The sequence below is a fragment of the Lemur catta genome, chromosome 2 (genome assembly GCF_020740605.2).
Source record: "Lemur catta isolate mLemCat1 chromosome 2, mLemCat1.pri, whole genome shotgun sequence".
NCBI lineage: Eukaryota > Metazoa > Chordata > Mammalia > Primates > Lemuridae > Lemur > Lemur catta.
The window spans coordinates 50,527,623-50,551,796 of NC_059129.1; the positions used below are offsets into that span (position 1 = coordinate 50,527,623).

Consider the following 24,174-nt stretch of genomic DNA (forward strand, 5'->3'; position numbering starts at 1 on the left):
AAGGGTGACATTTTCTGGTACCCAACAACAAATGTTCCTACTTGTGGGGTAAACAAGTATGGGAAAGAGAGCCTGGCCCCTTGGGTTCCTCCTCCCTCTCAATTCCAACCAGGAAGTCCTTAGAGGACAAACAAATGCCTTTCGTCTGTTTGGTGCTTTAGGGGTCTTTCATGTATGCTGTGTCATTAACTCACCCACCATCCCTGGGAGGTCAATGCTGCTATTCCCATTTCACAGATGAGGCAGCCAGAAGTAGGCTCTGACTTGTCAAGGTAACACAACAAAAGGCTGCAGTGAGGCCGGGTGTGGTGGCTCAAGCCTATAATCTAGCACTCTGGGAGGCCTAGGAGGAAGGATCACTTGAGGCCAGGAGTTGGAGACTGGCCTGACCAAGAGCAAGACCCCATCTCTACAAAAAATAGAAAAATTAGCTGGGCATGATGGCATGCACCTGTTAGTCGCAGCTACTCAGAAGGCTGAGGCAGGAGGATCGCTTGAGCCCAGGAGTTTAAGGTTGCAGTGAGCTACGATGATGCCAACGCCCTCTACCCAGGTGACAGAGCAAGACTCTGTCTCCCAAAAAAAAAAAAAGGCTGCAGAAAAACCACAGTCCCTAGTTCAGGGCTCAGCACACCCTCCTTTTTGCCCTTACGCCACTTAGGAAGTTCTTGTGGGAAAGGGATAAGGGAGAGAGCAAGGCCTTGAACATAGTAGGTGCTAAATAAATGTCTGTGGATGACCTTAAAGTGATGAAAAAGCAACACTGCCCACTGGCCCTGAGTAGCCATGGGAAGGGAGTTGGGAGAGGGTCTGTGGACCGTGCATGTCCCGTCCTTGTGCCCTCCTTGGTCTCCAAGCCCCTTTCCCTTTGTCCATCTCTCAGTCCCTGTCCCTCTGCTCTGGGTAAATAAGCCCTGGAAATGCAATCCTTGCCTTTGGGAGTAATGAGTTGACAGAGGAGAGAGATAAACAGGGCGAGTCAGAAGTCAGGTCTGTGACAGGACTTTAGGCCGAAACAAACAGTGCTGAAGAGGGCGGCCACGTCACTTTGGAACAAGACCAGGAGCCCGTTTCCACGCAACGAGCAGGCTGGGAGCTTGTTTAAACAGAGGCTGGGGGGAGACCTGGTATGGCTGCCAGGCCAGGTCTGACTGGAAAGAGGGTCTTTGGCTGGCGGCCCCACGTCAGCATCAAGGCCCCTGTTCCCAGCTCCCTCTTCCCAGCCCCCTCCTTGGTGGGTGATGGAGCCATGCCGCCCCCTCTCTGTCCTGGGCGCTTTCACCACATCTGCAGTCCCCACCCTCGTGGAGAATCTGCCCTGGGGAGGGTGCGAGGCCTTGGGGTGTTCAGTCATTCAGCAAAGACGCCTTGAGCCTTCTTTTGCACCAGGCCTGGTGCTGCCCAGCTCGTGCTGCCCAGCCACTGCTAAAGAATACTCTAGATTGTAGATGACCCACTGCCCATCAGTCCCCCTCCATCCCTAAGGCAAGTGCTTCTGTCACAGTCCCCACTCCTACATTTCTGCCCTATATGATGGCTCTTTTTGAAGGCTGCTCTTGTGTTTTATCCTAATCAGACTTCACTGTATGAAAATGTTCCCAGTGTGGGGGGCTTTCCCCCAGGACTGCACACACACCCTTTGGGCTCTGTGATGGGGGGCAGTGAGGCCTGGGAGAAGTGTGCCCCAGATTTTGGGAGGGGAGGTCTTGGGGACTGGTCTGGACCCACTGGCCAGAAAGAGCTGGACTTGGGGCCAGGAGGGCCGAGTGGGTGGGGCGGGGCGGGCAGAGCTGCCGAGGCTGCGCTGAAAGGCGTCCTGGGCCTCTGGTGCGCGCACTCCCATTGTCCACGGGTTGCAGGGGTGACAGGTCAGCGAGGGTCACAGGAGGGTTGCCTAGCGTCTGGGAACTCCCACCGTAGTTGCCGTGGCAACGGGGGCAAATCCCACCCCGTTCACATCCTGTGAGGAGATTCAAAAGGGTTGGGGGGCTCTGCACATTAGTTGGCTTTTAACTCACCCCCCTTCAAAGAGATGGGGGGGTGTCAGGAACTTGGGGGAGGGGAGAAGAAGAATGGAAGAGACTTTTCTTTCCCTTTCCTCCCCCATCTGGCCCTCCTCTGCCCAAGCTACTTAGAGGGACAGTGGGGGGCAAGGGGAGGATTCAGGGGTGAATTAGCCCCTGTCTTCCCGGGCCCCCCCTGACCCCCCCCCCCGCCACACTGTCAACAGTTTTCTTCAGTCTACAGGACTTCTACTGCCATGCCCCAGAGTGTGCAGTTGGTGTCAGGGCCCACACCTTCTGGATTCGCCTTTTCCTCCTGGAGAATGAGCCCCTCCCCTGGAGATGCCGGGGTGGGGGGCGGTGGCAGGAGACGGAGACTTGGGGCCTGTGCTCCCCAGAGGAGAGGCTTAGAGACTGCTCTTCCCTCCTTGGCCTGGACGCAGGGAGAGGAGGCAGGGCCGGGGAGAGGGCCGTAACCATATCCCTTCTCGTCTGCCTCCTGGGTCACTGTAAGCCAAAGGCCACCCTGTTTTGTGTATCGAAAATTTCCCCTAAGACAGAGTTGTACTATGAGGGTAGAGGAAAGGGGCCAGGGCCTGGGGGAGCGACCTCCAGAGCCCAGCTTTCTTGGGACTAGGAAGGAGCCAGCCCACTCTACCAGCAGGAGAGCCTCCTGGCTTCCCTCCTTATAAGGATTTCTGAGATCCCTCTTTTTCCCCTCCCTCACCCCCTTTTTATGGCATAGTTCTTGTCCCTGTTGATTAGGATTTTGGGGACAGAGAGGAGCATTTGGGGAAGGTAGGTGCATGTTCCTTCTTCGCAGAGTGAAGGACGGAGCAGAACTTGGCCCGGAGCCCTCGATGGGTGAGGTGTGTTTCTCCTTATTCTGAGAAGCCCCTGTAGGCGTCCTCGGGAAGAGAATCACAGGCCCCATTTGCCCCACTCTAGTCCCCTGCAGAAGTGGCTAGAGTGAAGCGGCTCAGAACTCAGCCCCCCGGAATAGACTCACTTCTGGAGAGCTCGACAAGTACAGCGTGGCGGGTGGACAGGACACAGGATGAGTGTCTCGAGCCACCTCCAGGCACCACCAGGAGTGAGGAGAGCTATGGCAGGAACCGCGGCAGTCCCCTCAGCCACTGCCGTGATGTCAGCTCCTTACTGAAGGCCAGACCTTTCCGCCCAGGCACCTGGGGCAGCCCCGCAGGGATGGCTTTGGCCTAGAGGAGCTGAGCAGGCCTGGGCTGCACGGTGGCAGGAAGCCGGCCAAGGCTGGCCTCTGCGCCTGGGTTTGAGAGCCGTGGCTCCGGGAAGGGAGAGAATGAAGGAGCTCTTTGAAGGACCGCAGTTGCCTTTTCTGTATGCGGGTTCCCTCCTCAAGTCCTACCTCGCTGAGGCCCGAGTCTAGTTCTCCCCGCTAGGAGTCATTTTTCAAGCCACTTGGTGGGGACGGGGTCCCGAAACCAGGACTGTGTGCCCGGGATGTGAGCCTTCCACCCGCGTGGGCCTGTCTGTGTCTGTGTGTTGCTGGTTTTCATTTTAATGGTTCTAATTTGAGAATGCTCCGATGTCATTTTTACGAGGTTGGTGTAAAAAAAAATTTACAGCCTTTTCCAAAAAGCTTTTTTTTTTTTTTTTTAAGGGAAAAAGGTGTGGAATCACTTCGGGGCTTTTATGGTCTCCTCTCCCCATCCTCCTTGTCCCGCTTCTCTGTGTAGTTTCATTTTTATGTCTCTTTGCTGGAGGACAAAACCTGGCTGGTCAAGAACCTTCCCCTCCCAGGTCAGTTCTCTCAGTGGCCAGGGCCACTGATGTCTGACCCCTTCTTCTTGTTCCCCTTCCCGCCACCTCGGGGCCCTGAGCAGTTGCATTCAGAGGGGTGAATGAAGAGGTGTTTCCTATTTGTTTCCAATCAATGAGTACTTATTAGGCACCTGCTGTTTACTAGCAGTGGATTAGATATCTACCCTCAAAGATTTTATGACTTCCTACTCAAAATCGTCCAGCAATTTTTCTTGAAGTGTGAATGAAATAAAAAAATCATTGTCCCTATATGGTCTGGCCCCTGCACATCTCTGGGACTTCACCTCTGCTTGGCCACACTGGCCTTTTTAACCCATCATGCACCAAGCCCTTCCCACCTCAGGGCCCTTGCACCTTCTATTTCTCTCCTTCACCTTGAACACTCTGCTTGGAAGAGTTGCCTCCTTCCGATGTTAAGTGTCTCATCAGAGCCACCTTCCCTGGCCACACGCCCCAAAGCCAGCCCGCTGTCCTCTGCGTAACGCTTACCGCTGTCCAGAGTTTGCTTGTCTCTTTGTTTGGGTCTTTCTCAGCCCCTTAGAATGTGAGCCCCATTAAAGCAAATGCTCTGCGTCCCTAATGCTGAGGAAGTCTGAGCACCTTGCAGGCTTAATAACTACTTGGTAAATTATTGGTAAATTAATAGCAAGTCAGCCTGCTGCCCTGGAGGTAAAGGTGGTGGGCTTTCCAGAGAATGCTTTTCAGGTTTGGAGTGGGGTGAGGTGGGGCCAGCACCTCAAACACTGTTTAGTCCCCCCTTCTCCTAAAGCCAGCAACCCCCAGTGAAAATTAATTATCAAGACAATTTAAGTAAGACTGAATCCCAGTTTTGCCGTAACGAACCAGAGGCAGACAAAAGAAGTTTGGATTTTCTTTATTTTGGCTGCCCCTCACCATCATCCAAATTAAACCAGAATTTGCTCGTGCGCCCTCCACCCTGCCCGGCCAGCTCGAGCTGCTGCTTCCCGTGCAGAGCCCACTTTCAGGCCTGGTGGATTCAGGTTCTGCTTCTGCCACTGTGTCCCTCTGGGCAAGTCACTGCCCCTCTCTGGATCTCCATTTCCTCATCTATACGTGAATTAGATCAGTATAAATAAAAATGCACGTGTATATAAAATTCCTATTTTTTGACCCACTGAATTGATTGTATGACACACCATGGGGTCATGACCAGCAATTTGAGAAACACTGGCCCTCCAACACTTGCAGCTCGCCAGGGCTATGGTCCGTGTGCTGCTGCTTCTCATTCTCAGCCACCCTGTGAGCTTGTTTCCTGATGGGCACAGCCCTGCCCTCCCGCACACGCAGACCCCGAGGCCTCCAGCCTGGCGAAAGGACTGGTGCACAGCCCTGCACCTGGCTTCCCCAGAGAGGATGATCCCTCTCCCACCCCTCAACCCCAACCTCGAGTTCTCAGAAACAGAAATGGGGGTATGGTCCCGTCCTGGAGACCAGAAACCCATTGCCCCAAGACTCGCTTTTCACAGCAGCTCCCTATTGCCCTCAAAGCTACAGCTCCATTCCCTCCTTCCCACCCCACCCCCCCATGCCATCCGTTATAAGCCATTTGTTCCTAATTGCAGAGATCCTGCTAATGACTTCTGAATGGGGGATGGGGGAGAAGAGTTCAGCTTCATTAACAGACTGAGTTCTTAGGCTTGAGGGGGAAGAGGGGTGGTGTAGGCTGAAAGAGGGTTGGTTAGCAAGGCCTTCCAGGGGCATCGGGCAAATGACCAGGAGCTGCCTGGTGAAAGATCAATAATAATAGCAACAGTGAACGTTCAGCCAGGACCCACTGGGTGCCAGGCAGTGTGCTGAGTACTTCATGCACACTGTCCCATGTGCTCCTCACAGCAGCCCTGTGAGGAAGTTTGGGGTTGTTCCAGTTCTGCAGCGGAAGAAATGGAGACTCAAAGAGGTAAAGTGACTTACTCAAGGTCACTTCGTGTTCGGTGGAGCCAGGGCCTGGATGCAGATGTCTCTTGGCTAGAGTCCGCGTGCTGAATGGTTGGCACTGCCTCCCTTGAAGGAAGAGCAGACCTTATCCCCAAGCCACAGAGCTGGGCATTCGGTTTTCAGTCCAAGGGGTGGAGGGAGGAAGAGAAGGAGGCTTAAGAGGCCAAATGGCTCCAGATTTCCACTCTGTCCTGAGCTCCCTCTTCCCCGTTCCACGTTTTCCATGATGGCTTCTCCCTGGTGGGACATCTGAACACCATTTCTACCCAGCGTTGTGTTTGGGTAACTCTGGTCCCCTGGGAAGGGAAACTGAGCCCGCCTTTCTCCTGGAGATTCCTTTCTTGGTCTTCTCCCTCTACCACAACCATCTTCACTTCCCCTTCCCACCCCGAGAGCTGAAAGCACACAGATGAGGGGGAAGGGATTCAGAGCCCGCGCTGGCCTCTGCATGGGGTCATGAGGGCCCCTCATTTGTGGGGGAGCTGGGCAGCCAGGTGCCCGGACTCCACTACTTCTAGCTATGAGACCTTGGGCCTCAGTTTCCTTGTCTGTAAAATGGAGGCATTGATGCCTGCTCTGCCTAGCTCAGTGTTGTAAAGTTTCAATTAAATGTTTGAAAAAGTGCTTTGAAAACTGCAAGGTACTGCACAAACATTAGCTGTTAAACTCAATGTCAGCCTTTGCTGGCCTCCTGTATTCAGCCTAGACGCAAATGAATTTTGTGAGTAGGTGTCACACATCCACTATGTACTGGGGTGGGGATGCTCACAGCTACCTTAGACAACGTCTGTGCTTTCAAGGAGGCTTCAGTCTATGGTTGGATCTCTGCGGATCAGGGCCTGGTATTTCCCACATCTCCCAGACCTAGTGGGCGGTCCCATGGTCTACAGGCCCCAGTGCCAGCAGGCAGTGTAGATACAACTAGTACACCAGAGTGATGGATGTGACTCTCCTTGTCCAGAAGGTGAACTCACCTTTCAGGTGGCGAGACTCCAGTTAGTGCTGCCACCTCCTCTGGGAAGCCTTCCCAGACTTCCCCAGGCAGAGGAAGCCCCTCTCTGGGCCCTGGTGCCCAGCCCAGCTTCGGGCTGACCAGCTCCTTAGCAGTGTCTGTGTAAGAATCTGTCATCACACAACCCACTGTGAGCCCAGGGGGTGGAGACCATGTTCTGCTTCTCTGTATCCCAGCACCTAGCGTGGTCCCAGCGTCCAGCGGGGACGTCACAGCTGTACATGAAGGAGTGTTGTGAGGACTGCAGTGGAGGGCAGAGTGGGGAGTCAGGGAAGGGGCAGCCTCGGCCTGGCGTGAGGTCTTGCCTGGTTCTCTCTCATCTGGCCTACCAGGCAGGGACCTAGGCTGGCAGGAGGAAGAGGAGGGAAGCCTGGAGGCAGGGGTGGGGTTGGGGGGGGAGGAAGGGCCTGTCACAGGGAGGGAGGTCTCACAGGAATGAGATTGCAAGGCCCTGTCATTTTTTCCTGTAAATCATGTAATTTCATGCTCCAGGGGACCACAAAGTAAGAGAGTCAATGGGGAGTGAATTCAACTCCCCTGGCCGCTCCTCCGTGCACCCCAGGAGACTGAGCAGGGCTCTCCCCCCAGCTTCCCCATAAGTCCCTCCCCTACTGTCCCCCCCAGGATCTGGGATGCTTCATCCCCCCACCCTAACCAGTACCCCTTTTGGGCCCCTGGGCTGCCCAGCTCCTCTGAGCCATCCTCTTCAGCCAGCCTTGCCCCTGGCCTTGGACCCTGTGCCCCCTCCACCTGCCTCCACCTTTGGAGGACAAAGAACATCCGTCATTAGACCTGGAGGGGTCAGTAAGAGCAAGGCGGTAGCGGCGGGGCCTCCTTCCTGATGACCACCTGGCCCCTCCCTGCCTCTCCTGCCCACTGTACCCTACCTCCTGACCCCTGTTTCCGTGGCTTCTCAGAGCCTTTTGACTCAGAAAGGTCAGCTTTCCACTTTCTGAAGTGAATCGTGGAGAGAAGTACCCTCCTGCCGCCCACTGGAAGCCTGGGCCACGGGCGGGGGGCCGTGAGGAGCGTGTAGCGCGTGTAGACATCATCCCGAGGTGAACTAGACGCAGTCTCAGGGGAGGCTCGGCGGTCAGTACGGGCACGAGCGGGCTGCGGAGGTGGCTGCGTTTGTGTGCTCGGCACACGGTGGTCACTCCACGTTTGCTTGCTGAGCCGTGAGTGTGACATCCCTGCCCCACCTTAAAAGGTTTTGCCTTGAAGGTGCTTGTGGGGGAGCAGGAGGCTAGAAGCCCACGTGAGCAAAAACGAGTGTGTGGACGGATGCGCGAGTGAGCCACAAGTGGGCGCGTTGCTCTGATAAGCACGGGGCACGCGGCTCTGTGGGGGAGAGGCCGGAGGAGGTGAAGTGGAGAACTGTTGAGAGATTAATGAGAAAGGAAGGGAGTGAACACTTCCCGAATGCCAACTAGGTGCCAGGCATTGGTCCTTTAATCCCTCCAGTAATTCAGAGATGGGTAGTGTCTCAGTTTTGCAGATAAAGAGACTCAAGTACAGAGAGATGAAAGAAATAACTTGCCCAAGGTCACAGCTGGTAAGCCAAGCAACTGGGACTGAAACCCAGGTCTGTCTAATGCCAGAGCCCCCGTCAAGGGCCTGGGCACAGCTGCTCTACACGCATGGGCATCTTGAGGAACCTGGAGGCAGACGGGTTTTGTGCTCCTGGAATGTGGATTCAGGACAGGTCCCTACATCCTCAGCCTGTGAACCCCCCACTGACCCAGGTTGAGGGCACAGAAGGCTTGGCTGGCTGTATGGAGAAGTTTCTGGACCCACTGACTCCTTGACTGTCACACTGACCCACCGGAGCTGCTCCTCCTGTAAACTCCATATACTTCCCACTCCTGTGACCCCTCTGACTCACAGTCCAGTCCAAGCCACCATGTCCTCCAAGCCCAAACCACTGTGGTCCATGCATCTCTGCTGATAGTTCAGACATCCTTCAGGACTTGATGCGATTCCCCCAGTGCCACAATGCCTTATACCCCTACTTGTTGAACTCAGAAAGCCATGCAGGGCTCAGACCCTGTGCCACTGACCCCTGGACTCTACCCTCATCCCCCCAGTGTGTGCTCTAACTCCACAGTGAATGCTATTCCTTTAGCCCCCAGATGGACCACCCCATTAAGGCAGATGGTCTTGGAGCCAGGTTCCTGGGCTCAAATCCTGGCTCTGATACCTCCTAGCAATATGATATTGAGCAAACTTCTTAACCTCCTGGAGACTCATCGGCAGAATGGGGGCTAATAATCCCTACCTCACAGCCTTAAGGGACAGATTGAATAAGCTATTGCCTGTAAAGTGCCTGGCACATAGTCGATGCTCAGCAATGGTACCTGTTATTAATGCCCCAAGTCCAACCCCTGTACTTTATCCTAGAGTCATTTTTGAGCACTGGCCCTTCCATTTGTTGTCCCCATTGAGTCCCAACAAGAATAAATCCCTATGGGCTCTGATCCCTGAACCCCATTTGGAGCTCTCCTGACTCCTACCTCTGTCCTTTCCCCAAGCCCATTTGGATCCGTGACTCTTTCACCCCCAAGACCTTCTAACTTACCCAGAGTTCCTCCCCGCTGACACCCCAAACTCTCCCCGAGTCCTGGATCCCACCCAGCCTCTCAGGCTACTGCTGGGGCAGAGCGGCACTGACTCAGCCCCTGTCTTGCAGGCTCTCCAGGTGGCCCGGCAGTTCCTGTTGCAGCAGGCCTCAGGCCTGAGCTCCCCCGGGAACACTGACAGCAAGCAGTCTGCCTCTGCCGTGCAGGTGAGGAGGAAGGCTCAGGCCAGGTCTAGAGGGTGGGCCTGGCACAGAGGGAGGGCAGGGACCCCTTGGAGAACTGCTCTTGCCAGCCCCCAATGCCAAAAAGTGGGCAGCTTTCTAGAAGGAAATTCAGTCACTGCAGGGGTGGGGTGAAGAGACTTCCACTTTCTCTCTCGTTGCCACCTGATCGCTGGGCCTTCCCCTCGCTCAGCCTCTTTCTCTTTGTGTCTGTCTCTCCAAGTTGGAGTCTGTCTGTGGCTCTCACTGTCTCTTTGTACCCCTTTCACTGTTTCCTCTCCCCTGCCTCTTCCCCTCTCGGTCACTTCTGTGTCTGTGTCCCTGTGGGTCACTCTGTCTATCCCTCTGTTTCCGTGTCTGGGTCTCGGCCCCTCCCAGTCGCCACCGTGGGTCACCTGGTCTCCCCCTTATCTCTCCCCCACTGACTCTCCAGTCTCTCCACATTTCCTGTCTCTTGGTGTCTCTCTGTCTCTTTTGTTTTTCTTTGCACAATCTGCCCTTTTTTCCCCTTCTCCCTTCCCCCCAGCTTGCCAGCCCATCTGGCTGGCTGGGGGAGGGGAGAACTGGAGGGGGTGGAGGGGGTGCGAGGGGGGGCACCCAGGCCTTCTGTTTACCTTTTGTGTCACAAAGAACTTGGGAGAATTGCAGTCTGAGTCTGGGCTGGGTCACAACTCGGGCAGCCCGCTCCCCTCCCCCTCTGCCAACAGCCCAGCATCCTCCCCGCCCCCCCACAGCAGCGGGGGAGGCTTGGAACTGGGGAGAGGATTAAGCAGGGCTTTGAAAGGAAGTTTATCTAAGGGAGGAAGGGTGAGCCGGGGCCTGAGCAGGGATCCTGAGCCACAGGCTTGCTGGAGACTGGGGTTGGAGCTGAGGGAGGCGAGGAGGGTAGGGTGGGGTGCAGGTGCTCAGAGAAGGACCCAGGACCCGGCTTTGTCCTGGAGGAGATTCCAGGGCTCTGACAAAGTGTCTGGGTTTTATATAAAACGCGTTTAGGTTCGGAAAGTGCTTTGGAAAAGTTCAAGGTGCCAGACAGATGTGCAGCCTCAGCAGTAGCCCTCTTAAAAATCTTGAACCTGACGAGACAACCCTCAAAGGGGAGGAGTTGGGGTGGACCTGGGGTGGAGGAGGGGAGGACGAAATCTGGAAAATCAATAAAGGGAAGAAGAGAAAGTTCTGGAACGACCAGGATGATGTAAAAGGCTCTCACGCCTGTGTGGTGTCAGGATTGGGTCTCTCTGAATTAGTGAGCCTCATACACGCCCTGCGTCTGCAGTGGCCCTTGGGCTACTTCTCTGAATCCTCCCCACCCTGGGCCCAGCTTAGTGCCCCCCTCTAAGGACAAGGAGGGGTAGGCTGGGCAAGAGGAATGTCCCCCCAGACCAGGAAGAGCCTGCTGACCCAAGGCAGGAGGGAGGGAGCTTGGTGGTCGTCAGAGGGGCTGAGTCAGGCACGAAGACCTTCTAGCGTGGTGTCAGAAGCAGGAGAGCCGAAATCCTGGAGGGAGGAAGGGAGGCTGTGGACTCTTCCTTAGGAGACCCTCCCCCTCCAAAATGAGGGAGGCCTAGAGGTTTTGGGGTCAGAGAGACAGATGAAATGATCCTGTTCTCAGGCCTTCTCTCTCCTTGCCACCTTCCCCCAAATTGATAGATTGATTCATTCATTCAACAGATACTGAGTCCTTCCCAGACTAACCGCTGACATTGCAGAGTGCTTACCACGAGGCAGGCACCAAGCACTTCACAAGTATCATCTCATCCTATGGGACAGGTGCTGCCATTAGCCCCATCTTGCAATGAAGAAACTGAGGCCTGGAGAGGTTAAGGAACTTGCCCAAAGTTACACCGTGAATAAGGGGCAGAGCCCAGACTTGAACCCGTACAACTAGTCCAGGACTCACACTTGTAATCACTGCTTTGTGATGCTCCCTTGCGCTTAGCACAGGAGTGAACACCATAGTTCCCAGGTACACAGGCCCAGGCCGTGGCTCCCTGGGTCTGGGGGAGATGGGGGTTCTTAGGGCCATGTCTGAGCTTCCCCCAGAGCCTGACTGTGGATCCCCGTCTTTCTCCTGCAGCCTGCATACCTTCTTTGCCTTCCACCCCTATGTTTACAGTCTCTGAGAAAAGGTGGGACCTCTGTCCCCAAGTAGGGTGCAGGGCCTAGAAATAGCTTTTCTGTGAGCTCAAGGCTGCTGGAGGGAGAGAGGAGCTGGAGGGCCGGGCTCCCCGCCCAAGCGTAAAAGTGCATTTCGCTGACTGGAGCTTGAGTGAAACAGGTGACGCAGGGAGATCGATAGCACCCCCTTTCCCAGTGGTCCCCACAGAATGCTGCTGCTCTGCTTCCAGCAGGGCTGCCTGCCCACGCCCCTCCTGCCACAGCCAGCAGAGCCAGCTTCAGAAGAGTCCCCAAAACCAGCTCAGGGCTCCAGCTCCAGCCCAGTGGGGTTGCCTGGCTGTGTGCAGGCCTGGGGGCCCCAGCAGGAAGAGGCTCATCCCAGCAGGCAGCACAGGTGGCTGGGTGGAGGGGAGGTGGCTAGGGCCAGGCCCCTGGACTCTGTCCCCTACCTGGCATTTCCAGAAGTTGTTCTCCGTATTCTAGCACTGTCTCTCACTTGCTGCACCTGCAGCCCAGGGTTAGTCTGAGGACTTCCTTCTGGCCATGTGCAAAGGAGTGGAACTCAAACCAAGCTCCAGCCTAATGTCACCACGTTACTCCCCACTCCCCCAGCGACTCCAGACCCCATGCTTAAAACGCTGTATTTGTTTCCTTGACTCTGGCACCAAATTGCATCCATCCCCACCCTCAGACCCCAATAAGCTTCCTTTATGTCAGGCACTGTCCCTGTTCCTTCCGGTCAGGCCATCCAGCCGAGCACACCGTATTCCTGGTGGCGGAGGGCTCAGGGGCCTGAGCAGGGTCCCTGAGGGAGGGGCTGGGGCAGCTGCGGGCACTGGCCCGGGCTCACGCTGCAGGGCTCTAGTAAGCAGCTAGCTGCCCTGGCTGCTCTCCAGATGGTGACTCATGGGCCCTGCCGAGCCTGCTAGCTGCAGAGTGCCCATCCTGCCATCTAGCCTGGCGGGGGGTCAGCGGAGATACCAAAGCAGCTCCAGCTCAGTCCTCAGAACCCCAAGGGGCAAAGGGGGGAGGTGGATGGGGTCGGCCCGCTTGGGAGATCCGCATGTGGCAGCCACCTCACTGACCCTTCTTGAACCCATTGGGCCACCTTGACATGACTGTCAGGAACCTGCGGCCTCAAGGCCACCTGTGGCCCTCCAGATCCCTGAGTGTGACCCTCAACCAAATCCAAACTTCACAGAACAAATCCCTTTAATAAAAGGATTTGTTCTGTGAAGTTTGGCTTCAGTCAAAAGGCTGCACTCAAAGATCCAGAAGGTCACGTGTGGCCCTGAGGCCACAGGTTCCCCAGTTTGGTCCTAAGTGACCGTTGCCATGCAGTGCCCCAGGGCACAACAGGGCAGAAGGGGGAGGGAAAGGACAGAAAAGAGGGGAAAGGGGAAATCCAGAATGTTTTAAAGAGTGATTGTCTTTACATTTACGGAGAATTGATCAGCATACCAATCACTTTTACCACTTCTCTCCCTTTCGGGGCAGGGCGGGCTGTTGAACCTCTCTCGGCCTCAGTTTTCTCATCTCATCTGTGAAATGGCAGTGACGATGGTAACATCTCACAGGGTTGCTATGGAGATGCAGGGTTAACATAAAAGGTTAGCCAAGTGCCCGGCATGTACTAAGCGGTCAGCAACGCCCTCTCATTGCCATCGTGTGATGCCATCGTGTGACACCATCGTGTGACTCGGGGAGGTCAGGTGCTCCAGCAGGCAGGAGACAGGAAAGTGATGCTCGGTGATTTCCAAGAGTAGTAAATATCAGGGACAAGAACCAGGCTCACCTGACTCAGAAATCAGGGCTGTGAGCTCTCCACCAGCACCACGACGCCTCTCTTTGTGACCACCGCCGTGGGAGGAGGAAGGACAGGACAGTCCTGGTAACTGCTCCATGCCAGGCACTCCTGGCCTAGGGTTTGCATCCTAACTTTGGGAGGCAAAACCCAAGTTGTTTGAGCAGCTACCCCAGCTGCCTCTGCAAGGGGATTGGGTCTGTCTGCCCCCAACCCCAGGCCCCCTCAGAGAGCAAGGGCCATACAACCCTGCAGCTGGGCTTTCTGCAGAGTCCTTCCGGGATACACAGGAAGTTTGCCTCTGTGGTTTCAGCCTCATCGGCCCCTCGGCCCCTGGACGTCCCATTTCCATGTGCCCTCCCTGACCCTTCTCAGCACCTGCCCTGGAGATGGGGCAGGCAGTATGGGACCTGGGACCCGTGGAGTACACACACCTGGGCTTGAATCCCAACCCTGCCCCTTAAAGCCACCAGACCTCTCTGATTGCATTGGTAGGAACGGGGTGAAAAGAGACAAAAGCACTTCTGAGGGCTGACGTGGCACATCCCCTCTGGATTAGAGGTCCCTGGGAGCCTTCATTCACGTGGTGTGTCCATTACTGAAAAGCTAGGCGTTACGCCTGCCAGGCCCGGGATAAAGGAGTAAGGCCCAGGTGGGTCACAGCCACTGGTTATGGAGGGGTGAGAAGAGTTGGGGGCAGTGGGGGTTCCCCGTATTCTTGGATTCACTGTACCTCCCTGGTTGCTCCTCTCCTGGGGATTTCCTAATCTGTGGCTTAAGGGGTGGTTCAAGGCTGAGTCCTGCCCCTGCCAGGGATTGGGAAGAGAACCAGCTCTTCCTCCCCTGCCCCACAGGTGGGGCTGAGGCTGGGGGAGGGTCCCCTGGGAACCTAACCTGTCACCACCCAGGACAAGTCCCTGCACACTCCTCCCTGACTGGGCTGGCCCCATACCCCTCCCTTCCTACCCCAAGGCCAGCAGAGGGGCCTCTCATTTGCTGGGGAAGGCATTTCAGCCCAGGGAGCAAACACTTAGTGAGTACCTACTGTGTGCTGGGCACTCTGCCAGGACTTGGGGGTAAGAGAGGAGGTTAGAGAAGAGTCCCATATAGGTGAGGCTCACAGAGTGGTGGGGGTGGCAGACAACCCCAACAGGGCACTGTCCTGCTAAAACGGGAACAAGACAACGTTGGGGCCTAGACCTGCCTGGCCGAGACTGCGCAAGCCTGGGGGTTTCAGGGGAGGTGGGGCTGGGAAAAGAATGATGTCATTGTTTTCCCCTGAACCTTTTCATTGTGGCTGGATTCCTGGGGCCTCCTATAGAGGCCTAACCCAGGGCAAGGAGCAGAAAGCTGCTCTACTTCCAGCCTGAATATTCCAGCTAGGTGTCATCTCTGACAGCCCAATCCCTGTGTCTTTTGTTTGAAGAAACTGGCAGCCCAGAGAGGGCAGATGCCTTGCTCAGGGCCACACAGTAAGTTCAGTACAGAGCTAGGAGTAGACGCCTGCCCTCCTAACTCCCTGCCTGTTGTTCCTTCTGCCTCTCTCTAGACAAAATTACACACATGCCCACACGCCAGGGCTAGCATGGTGCCAGCAGCACTCCCTGGGCTTCGGCTCTGGGCCATTGTGTATGTGTGCCATCCAGACAGGTGTGCTGGAGAGTGTGACATGTGTGTGAGCGGGGCCATGGTCCAGGTCCTCCTGCCAGGGGGGCCACTTTTTGAATCCTTCCGATGGCCATACACTGCCCTCCCAGCCAGGCCCACCTTGCAGGTCGTGTTCTCAGAGTAGACTGAGCGAGAGTAAGGAGCAGAAACCCTCCAAAGCAGGGGTTCTACTGATCAGTGTCACTCGGATGTAATCCTGCCCCGAGGACAGCACATCCTACAATAATAGCCAACCCTTATAAGCACTTGCTGTGTGCCAGCCTCTGTCTTAAGTATTAAGTTATTTATCCTCATGGGAACCTTAAGAAGTAGGCGCTATTGCTGTTTTTATTTTAGAGACAAGGAAAACAGAGCAGAGAGGCAGAGCCCAAATTTGAACCCAGGCGGTCCCACTCAGAGCCACTCCGCCACGCCGTGGCGGGGCCCTGGGTGCTGCCTCTCCCTGGGGTGGGATCGAGGTGAGCAGGCTAACGGCCGAATCCCGCAGGTGCCCGTGTCGGTGGCCATGATGTCACCTCAGATGCTCACCCCGCAGCAGATGCAGCAGATTCTGTCCCCGCCGCAGCTGCAGGCCCTGCTCCAGCAGCAGCAAGCCCTCATGCTCCAGCAGGTGAGTCCGGCTTGGGACAGACCGCCGGGTCCCTCCTCTGCCCAGCTTCCCTCTCCCGGGCTGTTAACCACCACCACTGAGGGCCAGCGCTGGGAGAAACCTGAGGGACTGCTCAGGCCAGGCGCATCTGCATTCCTCCAGGGCAGCTAGGAGAGGTCAGAGGTCAGGCCTCTCTCCCAGCAGCCCTCCCTGCTGCCAGCCCCGCTGTCTGCTGAACTCCAGGGAAGGGCAAAGTACTGGAACACCCTGGCACCTTGTCCTCGCAGCCTTCTCAGGAGATCCACCCAGAGCAGGGGGTTCAGAGCTGTGGGACGAGCCTCCCTGGCCCTTTCCCCTCCCTCTGCACCCGCCCCGCTCAGGGACCCTCAGGGCTGACTGGGGAGAGTGATCCCACCCCTGCCTTCCACCCCCAGCTGCAGGAATACTACAAGAAACAGCAAGAGCAGCTCCACTTGCAACTCCTCACCCAGCAGCAGGCTGGCAAGCAGCAACCCAAAGAGGTGAGAGGGCTCCCGCAGCCCACAGCCCCGACGGTAACGGCGGACGTCCCCTACAGCCCATCACCCAGCCCCAGCCCCTCCCGGCCAGCGGCTGGGAGTCCAGAAGTGGTCAGGAGGGAATTGCCTTGTAGGAATAGTAGAAAAATCAGCAAAAAGTTGGGGGAGGGGATGGCGGCTCACTTGCCTGCTTCCATCTCCCCCACATTCTTTCTCTCCTTGCCTTGTGTTGTCTCTGTGCATGTGCCTATGGACACATATGTGCGTGTCATCATCGCTGTGTGGTGTCTGATGGTCCACACTCATGTCCCGCTACCTCGTGGCCATGCCATCTTCCTGCCCACTTGTCCCTTAGTGACCCAGCATTCAGCCCTCCACACCTGCCCTGAGGCTCTTTTTGTCCCTCAGCAGCCTGCCTGCCCCGCCTCAGCAGCCCCAGCTCCTGACCCGTCTGATAACGTCTCTCCCAGCCCCCCCCACCTCACCCAGGAGGATCCTCCCAGAGCTCCCAGCCTGCACCCCTGCCCCATCTGAGCACCTATACCAGGCCCCTCCCCCGCCCCCATTCTTGTGTCTCCGTCCTGCTGCCCTCACCATAGCCCTGAGTTCCCAGAAGGCTGCCCTGAAACCCAGGCCTTCTCTCCACCCTCAGCCTCCCCTTCAGCTGGCTTGTAATTGGTGTGTTATCTGCCTGCAGGTGTCTAGGCTGGGTTTGTCCTCTTGTCGCCTTATTGACTAGCCAGCCCCCTACTCTACCCCTAGGGCAGGCAGGCAGAGACGTCCCTGCCTCCCAAACACCCTGGACATGCTTGGCTCCCGGGGCTCAGAAAAGACTTGCTGACAGCCTGACTTGTCAGTGCCTGTGTGAATGGGGGAGGGGAGGGCGAGTGAGCCGGCAAGTGCAGGGCGCCTGGGCAGTGGTGATGTGACTGTGCCCTGAGCCTGGGTCCCAGTGAGTCCATCAGACTCCTTGATTCTCTTTATCTAAAAAGCAAGAGAGGAGATGAGCTGGGGGGCGGGGACAGAAAACTCCCTCCCCAGAGCAGAAGGGGGGCACCCCAGGCATGTGGGAAGGATGCCCTCCAGGCGGGAGTGGCCCCCAGAACCTGACAGGCTCATCGATCATTGTGATGAGCCCCCCAGGCGCACACAGGCGCACACAGCTGCAGCGGGAGCTGAAGCAGCGGGAGGAGGCAGGCGGGAGGAGGGAGGGCGTCGTGCTGCGTGCCTGGGTCTGGCTGTGTGTGTTTGCGCGCGTGCGTGCATGCATGCGTGTGTTTACTGCGAGGAGGCATGCAGCCCTATGGAAGCTGGGCCGGGAGCAGAGACGCTGCAGCTGCAGACGCCACAACGACAGCTCCAGGGGCTGACAGGCCCTGGGAGGGGGTGGCCGCAGGGTGGGGGCCAGATGGCATGCCTGAGGCTGACGGCACCCCTCTCTGCCCGCCCCCTCGGGCCCCCCACCAGGCACTGGGGAACAAGCAGCTGGCCTTCCAGCAGCAGCTCCTGCAAATGCAACAGTTGCAGCAGCAGCACCTGCTCAACCTGCAGAGGCAGGGGCTGGTCAGCCTGCAGCCCAACCAAGCCTCGGGGCCCCTCCAGACCCTCCCGCAAGGTGAGCGTCCGCCACCCCTCCCCTCCCAGACCCAGGCCCTCAGCCCTCTCTGCACCTGCGAGCTGGCAGCCCCCGCTCCCAGGGGTGAGGTAGAGGGCCGAGTGTGTTCCTGGGGCCCTGCCAGCCTCCTGGGTCTCTCCCGCAGCAGCCGTGTGCCCGACGGACCTGCCCCAGCTGTGGAAGGGCGAAGGGACCCCCGGGCAGCCTGCCGAGGACAGCGTCAAGCAGGAGGGGCTGGACCTCACTGGCACAGCTGCCACCGCTACCTCGTTCGCCGCTCCCCCCAAGGTCTCACCCCCGCTCTCCCACCATACCCTGCCCAACGGACAGCCCACTGTGCTCACATCTCGGAGAGACAGGTACTGGGGCCCAGGCTGGGAGGGGGCGCCAGATCCCTGCCTGAGGGCAGACCTGGACCTGGAGGGATGGCACCCGTGGTGGGGACTGGGGAGGAGGAGCCGGAGCTCAGGGACCCGAAAGTCCACCCCTCTCCCAGGGCATACACGGTTGTGCCTAGCCCCTGGGAACCAGTGTCAGGGGCGAACTCACCAGCAGGGGAGCTGGTGCTGAGCGGGGCCCAGGGCTGCTGCCATCTTCAGGGTCTCTGACCACCGCCTCCCTCCTGCCCTCCCAGCTCCTCCCATGAGGAGACCCCTGGCTCCCACCCGCTGTACGGACACGGAGAGTGCAAGTGGCCAGGCTGTGAGACCCTGTGTGAAGACCTGGGCCAGTTTATCAAGTAGGTGTCATCCCAGCCCCTCCCCTGGCAGCCTTCCCCTCAGGGCCTCCCCCCAGCCTGCCGCCCATCTTGCCCTCCTGGGGCCTCGGTCCCGAGCTTATCCCTGGTCAGCCGCCCCCACCCTGTCTGTACTCTCAGGTCCCCGTCCTCCCCAGCCATCTCCAGAACAGGTGGGGGGCAGGAGGAAAAGGAGAGGACAGATACAAGCATTTCTCCACCCACCACCCTCCCTCGCTCCCCTCCAGAGGTAGCCCTGGAGAGTGATGACCGAGTGACGGGCTGAGGCCCGCGGACAGGCGGGCGGGGGGCAGACAGGCGGCTGGCAGCAGGCGGCCAGCTGCCACAGCCGTGCCAGGCTCTGTCACTGACTGATTAACTCCACCGTCTCCCAGACCCTTGCAGCATCAGGGTCAAACAAATTGTTTTCACGCTTCGTCAGAGGTTTACTTAATTAGTTCATTTGCAATTAGATCTCTCTGTAGCTGGGATTTTAGCAAAGACATCAAAGGAAGCTGATGAGAAGGGAGCAGCCTTCCTCCCTTGCCCCGTGTTTCCACCTCTTTCTCTTCTTTGTATCTGTCTGTCTGCTCTTCAGGCCGTGGGCGGGATTAGAGGCTGGGCTGGGAGGGTGGTGACAGCAGGAAAGCCCCAGCCAATTTTCTCTCCTCCCGTCTCCTTGAAGACACCTCAACACAGAGCACGCCCTGGACGACCGCAGCACGGCCCAGTGCCGGGTGCAGATGCAGGTGGTGCAGCAGCTGGAGATCCAGGTGTGGCCCAGAGGACGCTGGGGAGGGACACAGTGGCTCAGCCCCTGCCCGCCCACAGCACCGACTTCCTAGGAGGGCTCTGGGGGGTCTCACGGGGGAGGGTCCCATGGTCAAAGCCACCATCTTACGCTTTCTAGGTCCTCATTACCATGGTTGTGAGGTGAGGACAGCTGGCTTCTGAGGGGTACCCAAGGTCAGGGAGGTCCAGAGGAGACTCATGCTACATAGGAACAATAAAAATGATAGTAACAGCTAACATGTCGAGCACTTCGTTTGTGCTGTACTAAATACTCTATTTAGCTCAAGCAGTCCTCGCAACCTTATGTGGTGGGTACCCTTATTGTCCCCATTTTACAGATGGAGCAAACAGAGGCACGGAGAGCTAAAGGAACTTGTCTGTGCCCACTCGGCTCGTGAGTGGCAGAGCTGGGATTAGAACTCTGGTGGTCTGGCTCTCAGGCTACGCTCTGTAACAGCCCATCAGTCAGCCAATCGATACTCAGCCGTTTCCTTCTGGCTCTGAGCAGAGCGCCCTGCCGGGAGGGGGTAGCCATGAAAGACCTATTGAATTTATGAATGGGGCGAGTGAGTCATTCATCCATTCCTGCGTCTCCATTCAGTCTGCGAGGCCGGCACACACAAGTGCCCCTGCTCCAGGCACGGGTGCCGGTGTCACTCAGCCACAGCCTCTGCCCCCTCAGGGAGGACAGGCATGTGCTGATAGGAAGGAGACCTCCCCCAACCACCTCCCACCCCGTGTAGAGGCGGTGAGGATCTGGAGCCTGGACACGCAGGAAGGCTCTGACGGTCACGGTCCGGGGGGCTTCATCGAGCTGGCAGCCTGGGCCCTGGCCTTGAGGGCGTGGCGGGGCCAGAGGGGCAGGGCCAGAGGGAGCTGGGGTGCTGAGGCGTGGAGCCAGTCGGGTTGGAGCGAGGGCTTTCTGTGGATCTGGTGAAGGAGGGGGGGATGCGGGGAAGGAAGAGGAGCCACTGCCGCCCAGGGCCAGCCTCCTGCTCACCTCCCGCCTCTGCACCCTCACAGCTAGCCAAGGAGAGCGAGCGGCTGCAGGCCATGATGGCCCACCTGCACATGCGGCCCTCCGAGCCCAAGCCCTTCAGCCAGCCAGTGAGTGACGCTCCCCTCCCTGCCTCCCAGCAGCCCTCCACGAACCCCAGCCCTCAGGACCCCTGCCCTGGGTGCTGGGCTCAGCACCCTCCCCGTTGCTCACAGCTGAACCCGGTTCCTGGCTCCTCCTCATTCTCTAAGGTGACCGTCTCTGCAGCAGACTCCTTCCCAGATGGCCTCGTGCACCCCCCAACCTCGGCCGCTGCCCCTGTCACCCCCCTACGGCCCCCCGGCCTCAGCTCTGCCTCCCTACACAGCGGGGGCCCTGCCCGCCGGAGAAGCAGCGACAAGTTCTGCTCGCCCATCTCCTCAGGTGAGGGCAGGCTGGGGCTGCAGGGCCACCTTGGGGAGGGGTGGTGTCCCTAGGCTGGGCCTCCCCATCTGGCCACCGGGTCCTCTGCCTGTCTCCCCCAGAGCTGGCGCAGAATCACGAGTTCTACAAGAACGCCGACGTCAGGCCCCCCTTCACCTACGCCTCCCTCATCCGCCAGGTGAGCACGAAAGGTGAAGGAGGGTGGGGAATGGCACACAGGCTGCGCCCTGTCCCTCTCACCTTGTCCTCTCCCTCCACACCTGTCTTGCTTCTTTCTCGGCTGTCCAGGCTCCCCCCGCAGGCCTCGGCTCAGTCGGCCTGCCGCTCACACGACGCGTCTCTGGGGACACGCTGCTTCTCACTGCTCACGCCGCGGTGCCATTCACGTGCTCATTTCACGTTGGCACACTCCCGTGAGAGCCGCACCGGCGCTCCTAGGCTGCCGCCCCCTCTCTCACACACGCACACGCACACGCACACGCACACGTGCACCTCTGCCCCCTCCCCGTGTCCACAGTCCTCAGGTCCTCAGTGTTCACGTGATAGTCACACACAGCAATACACAGTTACACGCATGTCCTCTGTGTTACTCCCCTGCAGGCACGCACACCCTCCCACACGTTCTCACACACGCCATCTCAGGCTTGGAGTGCCCTTTGCCAACATCGGGATAGATTCCAAACAGCCTCCACCCCGTGGACATCTCCGTCCCAGGACACTGCTTTCATCCCCATCCTCAGTCCAGAGCGGGGCACTTGGAGCCGTTTTCCCTCCAGAAGCAGTTCCTGTGCCCCTTGCACAGGTGCACGGCCCGGGCAGGCTCGTGCCGCCGTTAGCCCCGGCCGGGCTGGGCAGCCTGCCCTTCTCGGGGCTACAGGCACCACCCACCCTCTCACCCGGGCATTCTGCAGCGGGTCCCCTGCTCACGCGTGACCTGGGGCCAGGCACAAGGGAGGGCACCTGCGGGGCAGAGCACAGGGCCGTTGTGACCCTCGGAGGCCCAGGCTGAGGCTCCCTTTGCTCTTCCCTTGCCCACAGGCCATCCTGGAAACCCCCGACAGGCAGCTGACCCTGAATGAGATCTATAACTGGTTCACGAGGATGTTTGCCTATTTCCGCAGAAACACGGCCACCTGGAAGGTGAGGCGTGCCCCTTCCACCTCCCCCTGGGCCCTCCTTGGACATCTCCACGTCCCGTTGAGACCAGGCTGCCTAATAATTAGTTTCCTAAACAACTAGTCCTGCAGAACTGGCCCCACCAGGGCCCAGTGGGGCTAGGTGTCTACCCCACCTCCACCACAGCAGGATCTGTGGAATGTTCTAGAGCTACCTCTTAATGATCCCTCCCTTCCAGCCTTGCTGCCCTTCTGGGGAGAAACCCCCCAGGGTGCGCCCCTGTGCGCTCCAAGGACTCTAGCCCCGGGAAGCAGGCCCTCCGGGAATTGGTCATGTCCAAGCTTGGAACGGAGGCTGGGATGGATTCACAGAGACCCTGTGGTCCCGATACCCGGGCTGACAGTCCGTGTCCTGGAGCCCGAGTGGGGGATGTGCAAGCGGGGACACAGGGGTGGACCTCGAACCTGGGCGCACACAGGCACTCACGTCTCTCCCCAGCTCTGCCGTCAGCGGCAGAAAGATAATTGTCTCCATCCAATTAGTCATTTCAACACCTTCAGCCATAAGAGTTTTCCTGGGGGACCAGGAGCAGGCAAGAGGGGGACCCTAGAAAAATGGGACACAGAGATGTGGGCTAGAGCGCTAAGCCATTTATTTTTCTAGCCAAGATGGGTGTGTGTGTGTGTGTGTGTGTGTGTGTGTGTGTGTGTGTGTGTGTGTGTGTGTGTGTGTGTGTGTGTGTGTGTGTGTGTGCGCGCGCGCTCACGTGCACATGGCAGGGTGGGAAAGCAATATCTAAATTGGGAGAGGGGTGAGGGAAGGAGGAGAGACTGCGGGGCCCTATGGGGAAGGTTAGACACCAGGGGAGGAGTCCCTAGCTCAGAACCTTAATTGCATCCCTGGCTCTTGAGTCCCCCTGCTGACCAGTGCAGGAACTACAGTTAAACAGGCTCCTTCCCCCAGTCCCACCAGGTTTCAACAAGTGTTACTGAGGTCCTCCTCCCCACAGCGCACAGCACTGGGTGGGGTCTGCACCGGGCCCAGCCTTCTGTGCCCCAGGAATGTGCTGAGTACAGCAGGAGGGACTGCTTCGTGACTTGGGACCTTCCGTATCCCCATACCCCATTCCCAAAGCTTGAGAGAGAGGCTGTTGGGCTGGGACAGCTGCTGTGATTGGCTGTGAGTGATGTCATTTCCTGCCAACCAGAGTCCTGCCCTCTTTCTGAGCCAGCAGGGCCTTCTTGGGGCCACCTCGTCCAGTCTTCAACCTCCAGGCCAGTTCGACACCAGGTTTTAGAAATGGTTGAGGGATCCTTAGGATTATTACCTAATCTTTGCTTTAACAATACATTTGAATCCTTTGCCTTTAGGATTATTACCTAATCTTTACTTTAACAATGCATTTGAATCCTTTGCCTTTAAGGGTGGCAATGTAGAGCCTCACTTCCATAAGACAACCTCATCCTTGGGGGCAGAGTCCCACTCACCCCCCACCCTCCTTTCCTCTTCTCACTTACCCCGCCCCACTGCAGTTTTCTACTTTTCTCTTGAGATTAGGAGGAGCTGGTTTAGGTGACTTCCTTAAACCACTCAATGACCATCACAAAGCCACCTCTCTCAATATTCCAACCCTGCCACCTTTGACTGGTTGCCCAGCCTTGGTCATCTCTGTAGGGTGTCTCTCCCTCCCAGTTCTTTACCTCCATCTCCCCTCACCTAGTCCAGGTCCCAGTAAGAAGACGGCTGAGCTAGAGACAGTGAATGGCTGAGAGGGTGACCTTCCCAGTTAGCAGTGCTCTGCTGTAGCCTCCACCACCTGGGGGCGCTGCATCTGCCCTCCTCACTGCACAGCAGACTCCATCCATCTCAGCTTGAGGTCCACTCTGACCTTCAGGTTTTTTTCAGCCACACTTCATTCATATTACTTGGGAGATAGGTCCCAGATACATTCAACTCTGTTCCCCTTCTACCTCTACTTTCCACCCATTCAGCTGCTCCTTAGGTTGCTCTTCTTCCTCTCCTAAATTATTTTGGCTTCCTTCTTTTCCTCTTTTTTTACCCTTTCTGGCCCCCACCCTGTGATACTGCCTACCCAGACCAGGGCAGAAGGGTTGGGAGCGGGTGTGGGCCAGGCCAGCTGCCGTTCATCCAGGGACAGAGCTGCCATCTGCCAGGCTGATGGTCCTGGCTGGCCCTCCCCCTGTGTCCATCCCCTCCCAAGGCCCGTGTT

At 57.7% G+C, this 24,174-nt stretch overlaps 1 protein-coding gene across 7 annotated transcripts in view; it reads left to right on the plus strand.

Moving 5' to 3' along the window:
* FOXP4 (forkhead box P4) overlaps positions 1–24,174 on the plus strand; it is a 49,983-nt gene that overhangs the window by 20,043 nt on the left and 5,766 nt on the right. For 2 of the 7 annotated variants that reach the window (XM_045541887.1, XM_045541888.1), the window contains exons 3-13: positions 9,461–9,556; positions 15,646–15,768; positions 16,182–16,268; positions 17,733–17,880; positions 18,026–18,239; positions 18,515–18,619; positions 19,302–19,389; positions 20,432–20,515; positions 20,621–20,828; positions 20,930–21,006; positions 21,867–21,968. In XM_045541887.1, the coding sequence (XP_045397843.1) occupies positions 9,461–9,556; positions 15,646–15,768; positions 16,182–16,268; positions 17,733–17,880; positions 18,026–18,239; positions 18,515–18,619; positions 19,302–19,389; positions 20,432–20,515; positions 20,621–20,828; positions 20,930–21,006; positions 21,867–21,968 (1,332 nt within the window). Of the gene's footprint in view, positions 1–9,460; positions 9,557–13,715; positions 14,143–15,645; positions 15,769–16,181; positions 16,269–17,732; positions 17,881–18,025; positions 18,240–18,514; positions 18,620–19,301; positions 19,390–20,431; positions 20,516–20,620; positions 20,829–20,929; positions 21,007–21,866; positions 21,969–24,174 lie in introns of those variants that run through there. The other 5 variants (XM_045541890.1, XM_045541889.1, XM_045541891.1 and 2 more) reach the window with 5 other exon arrangements.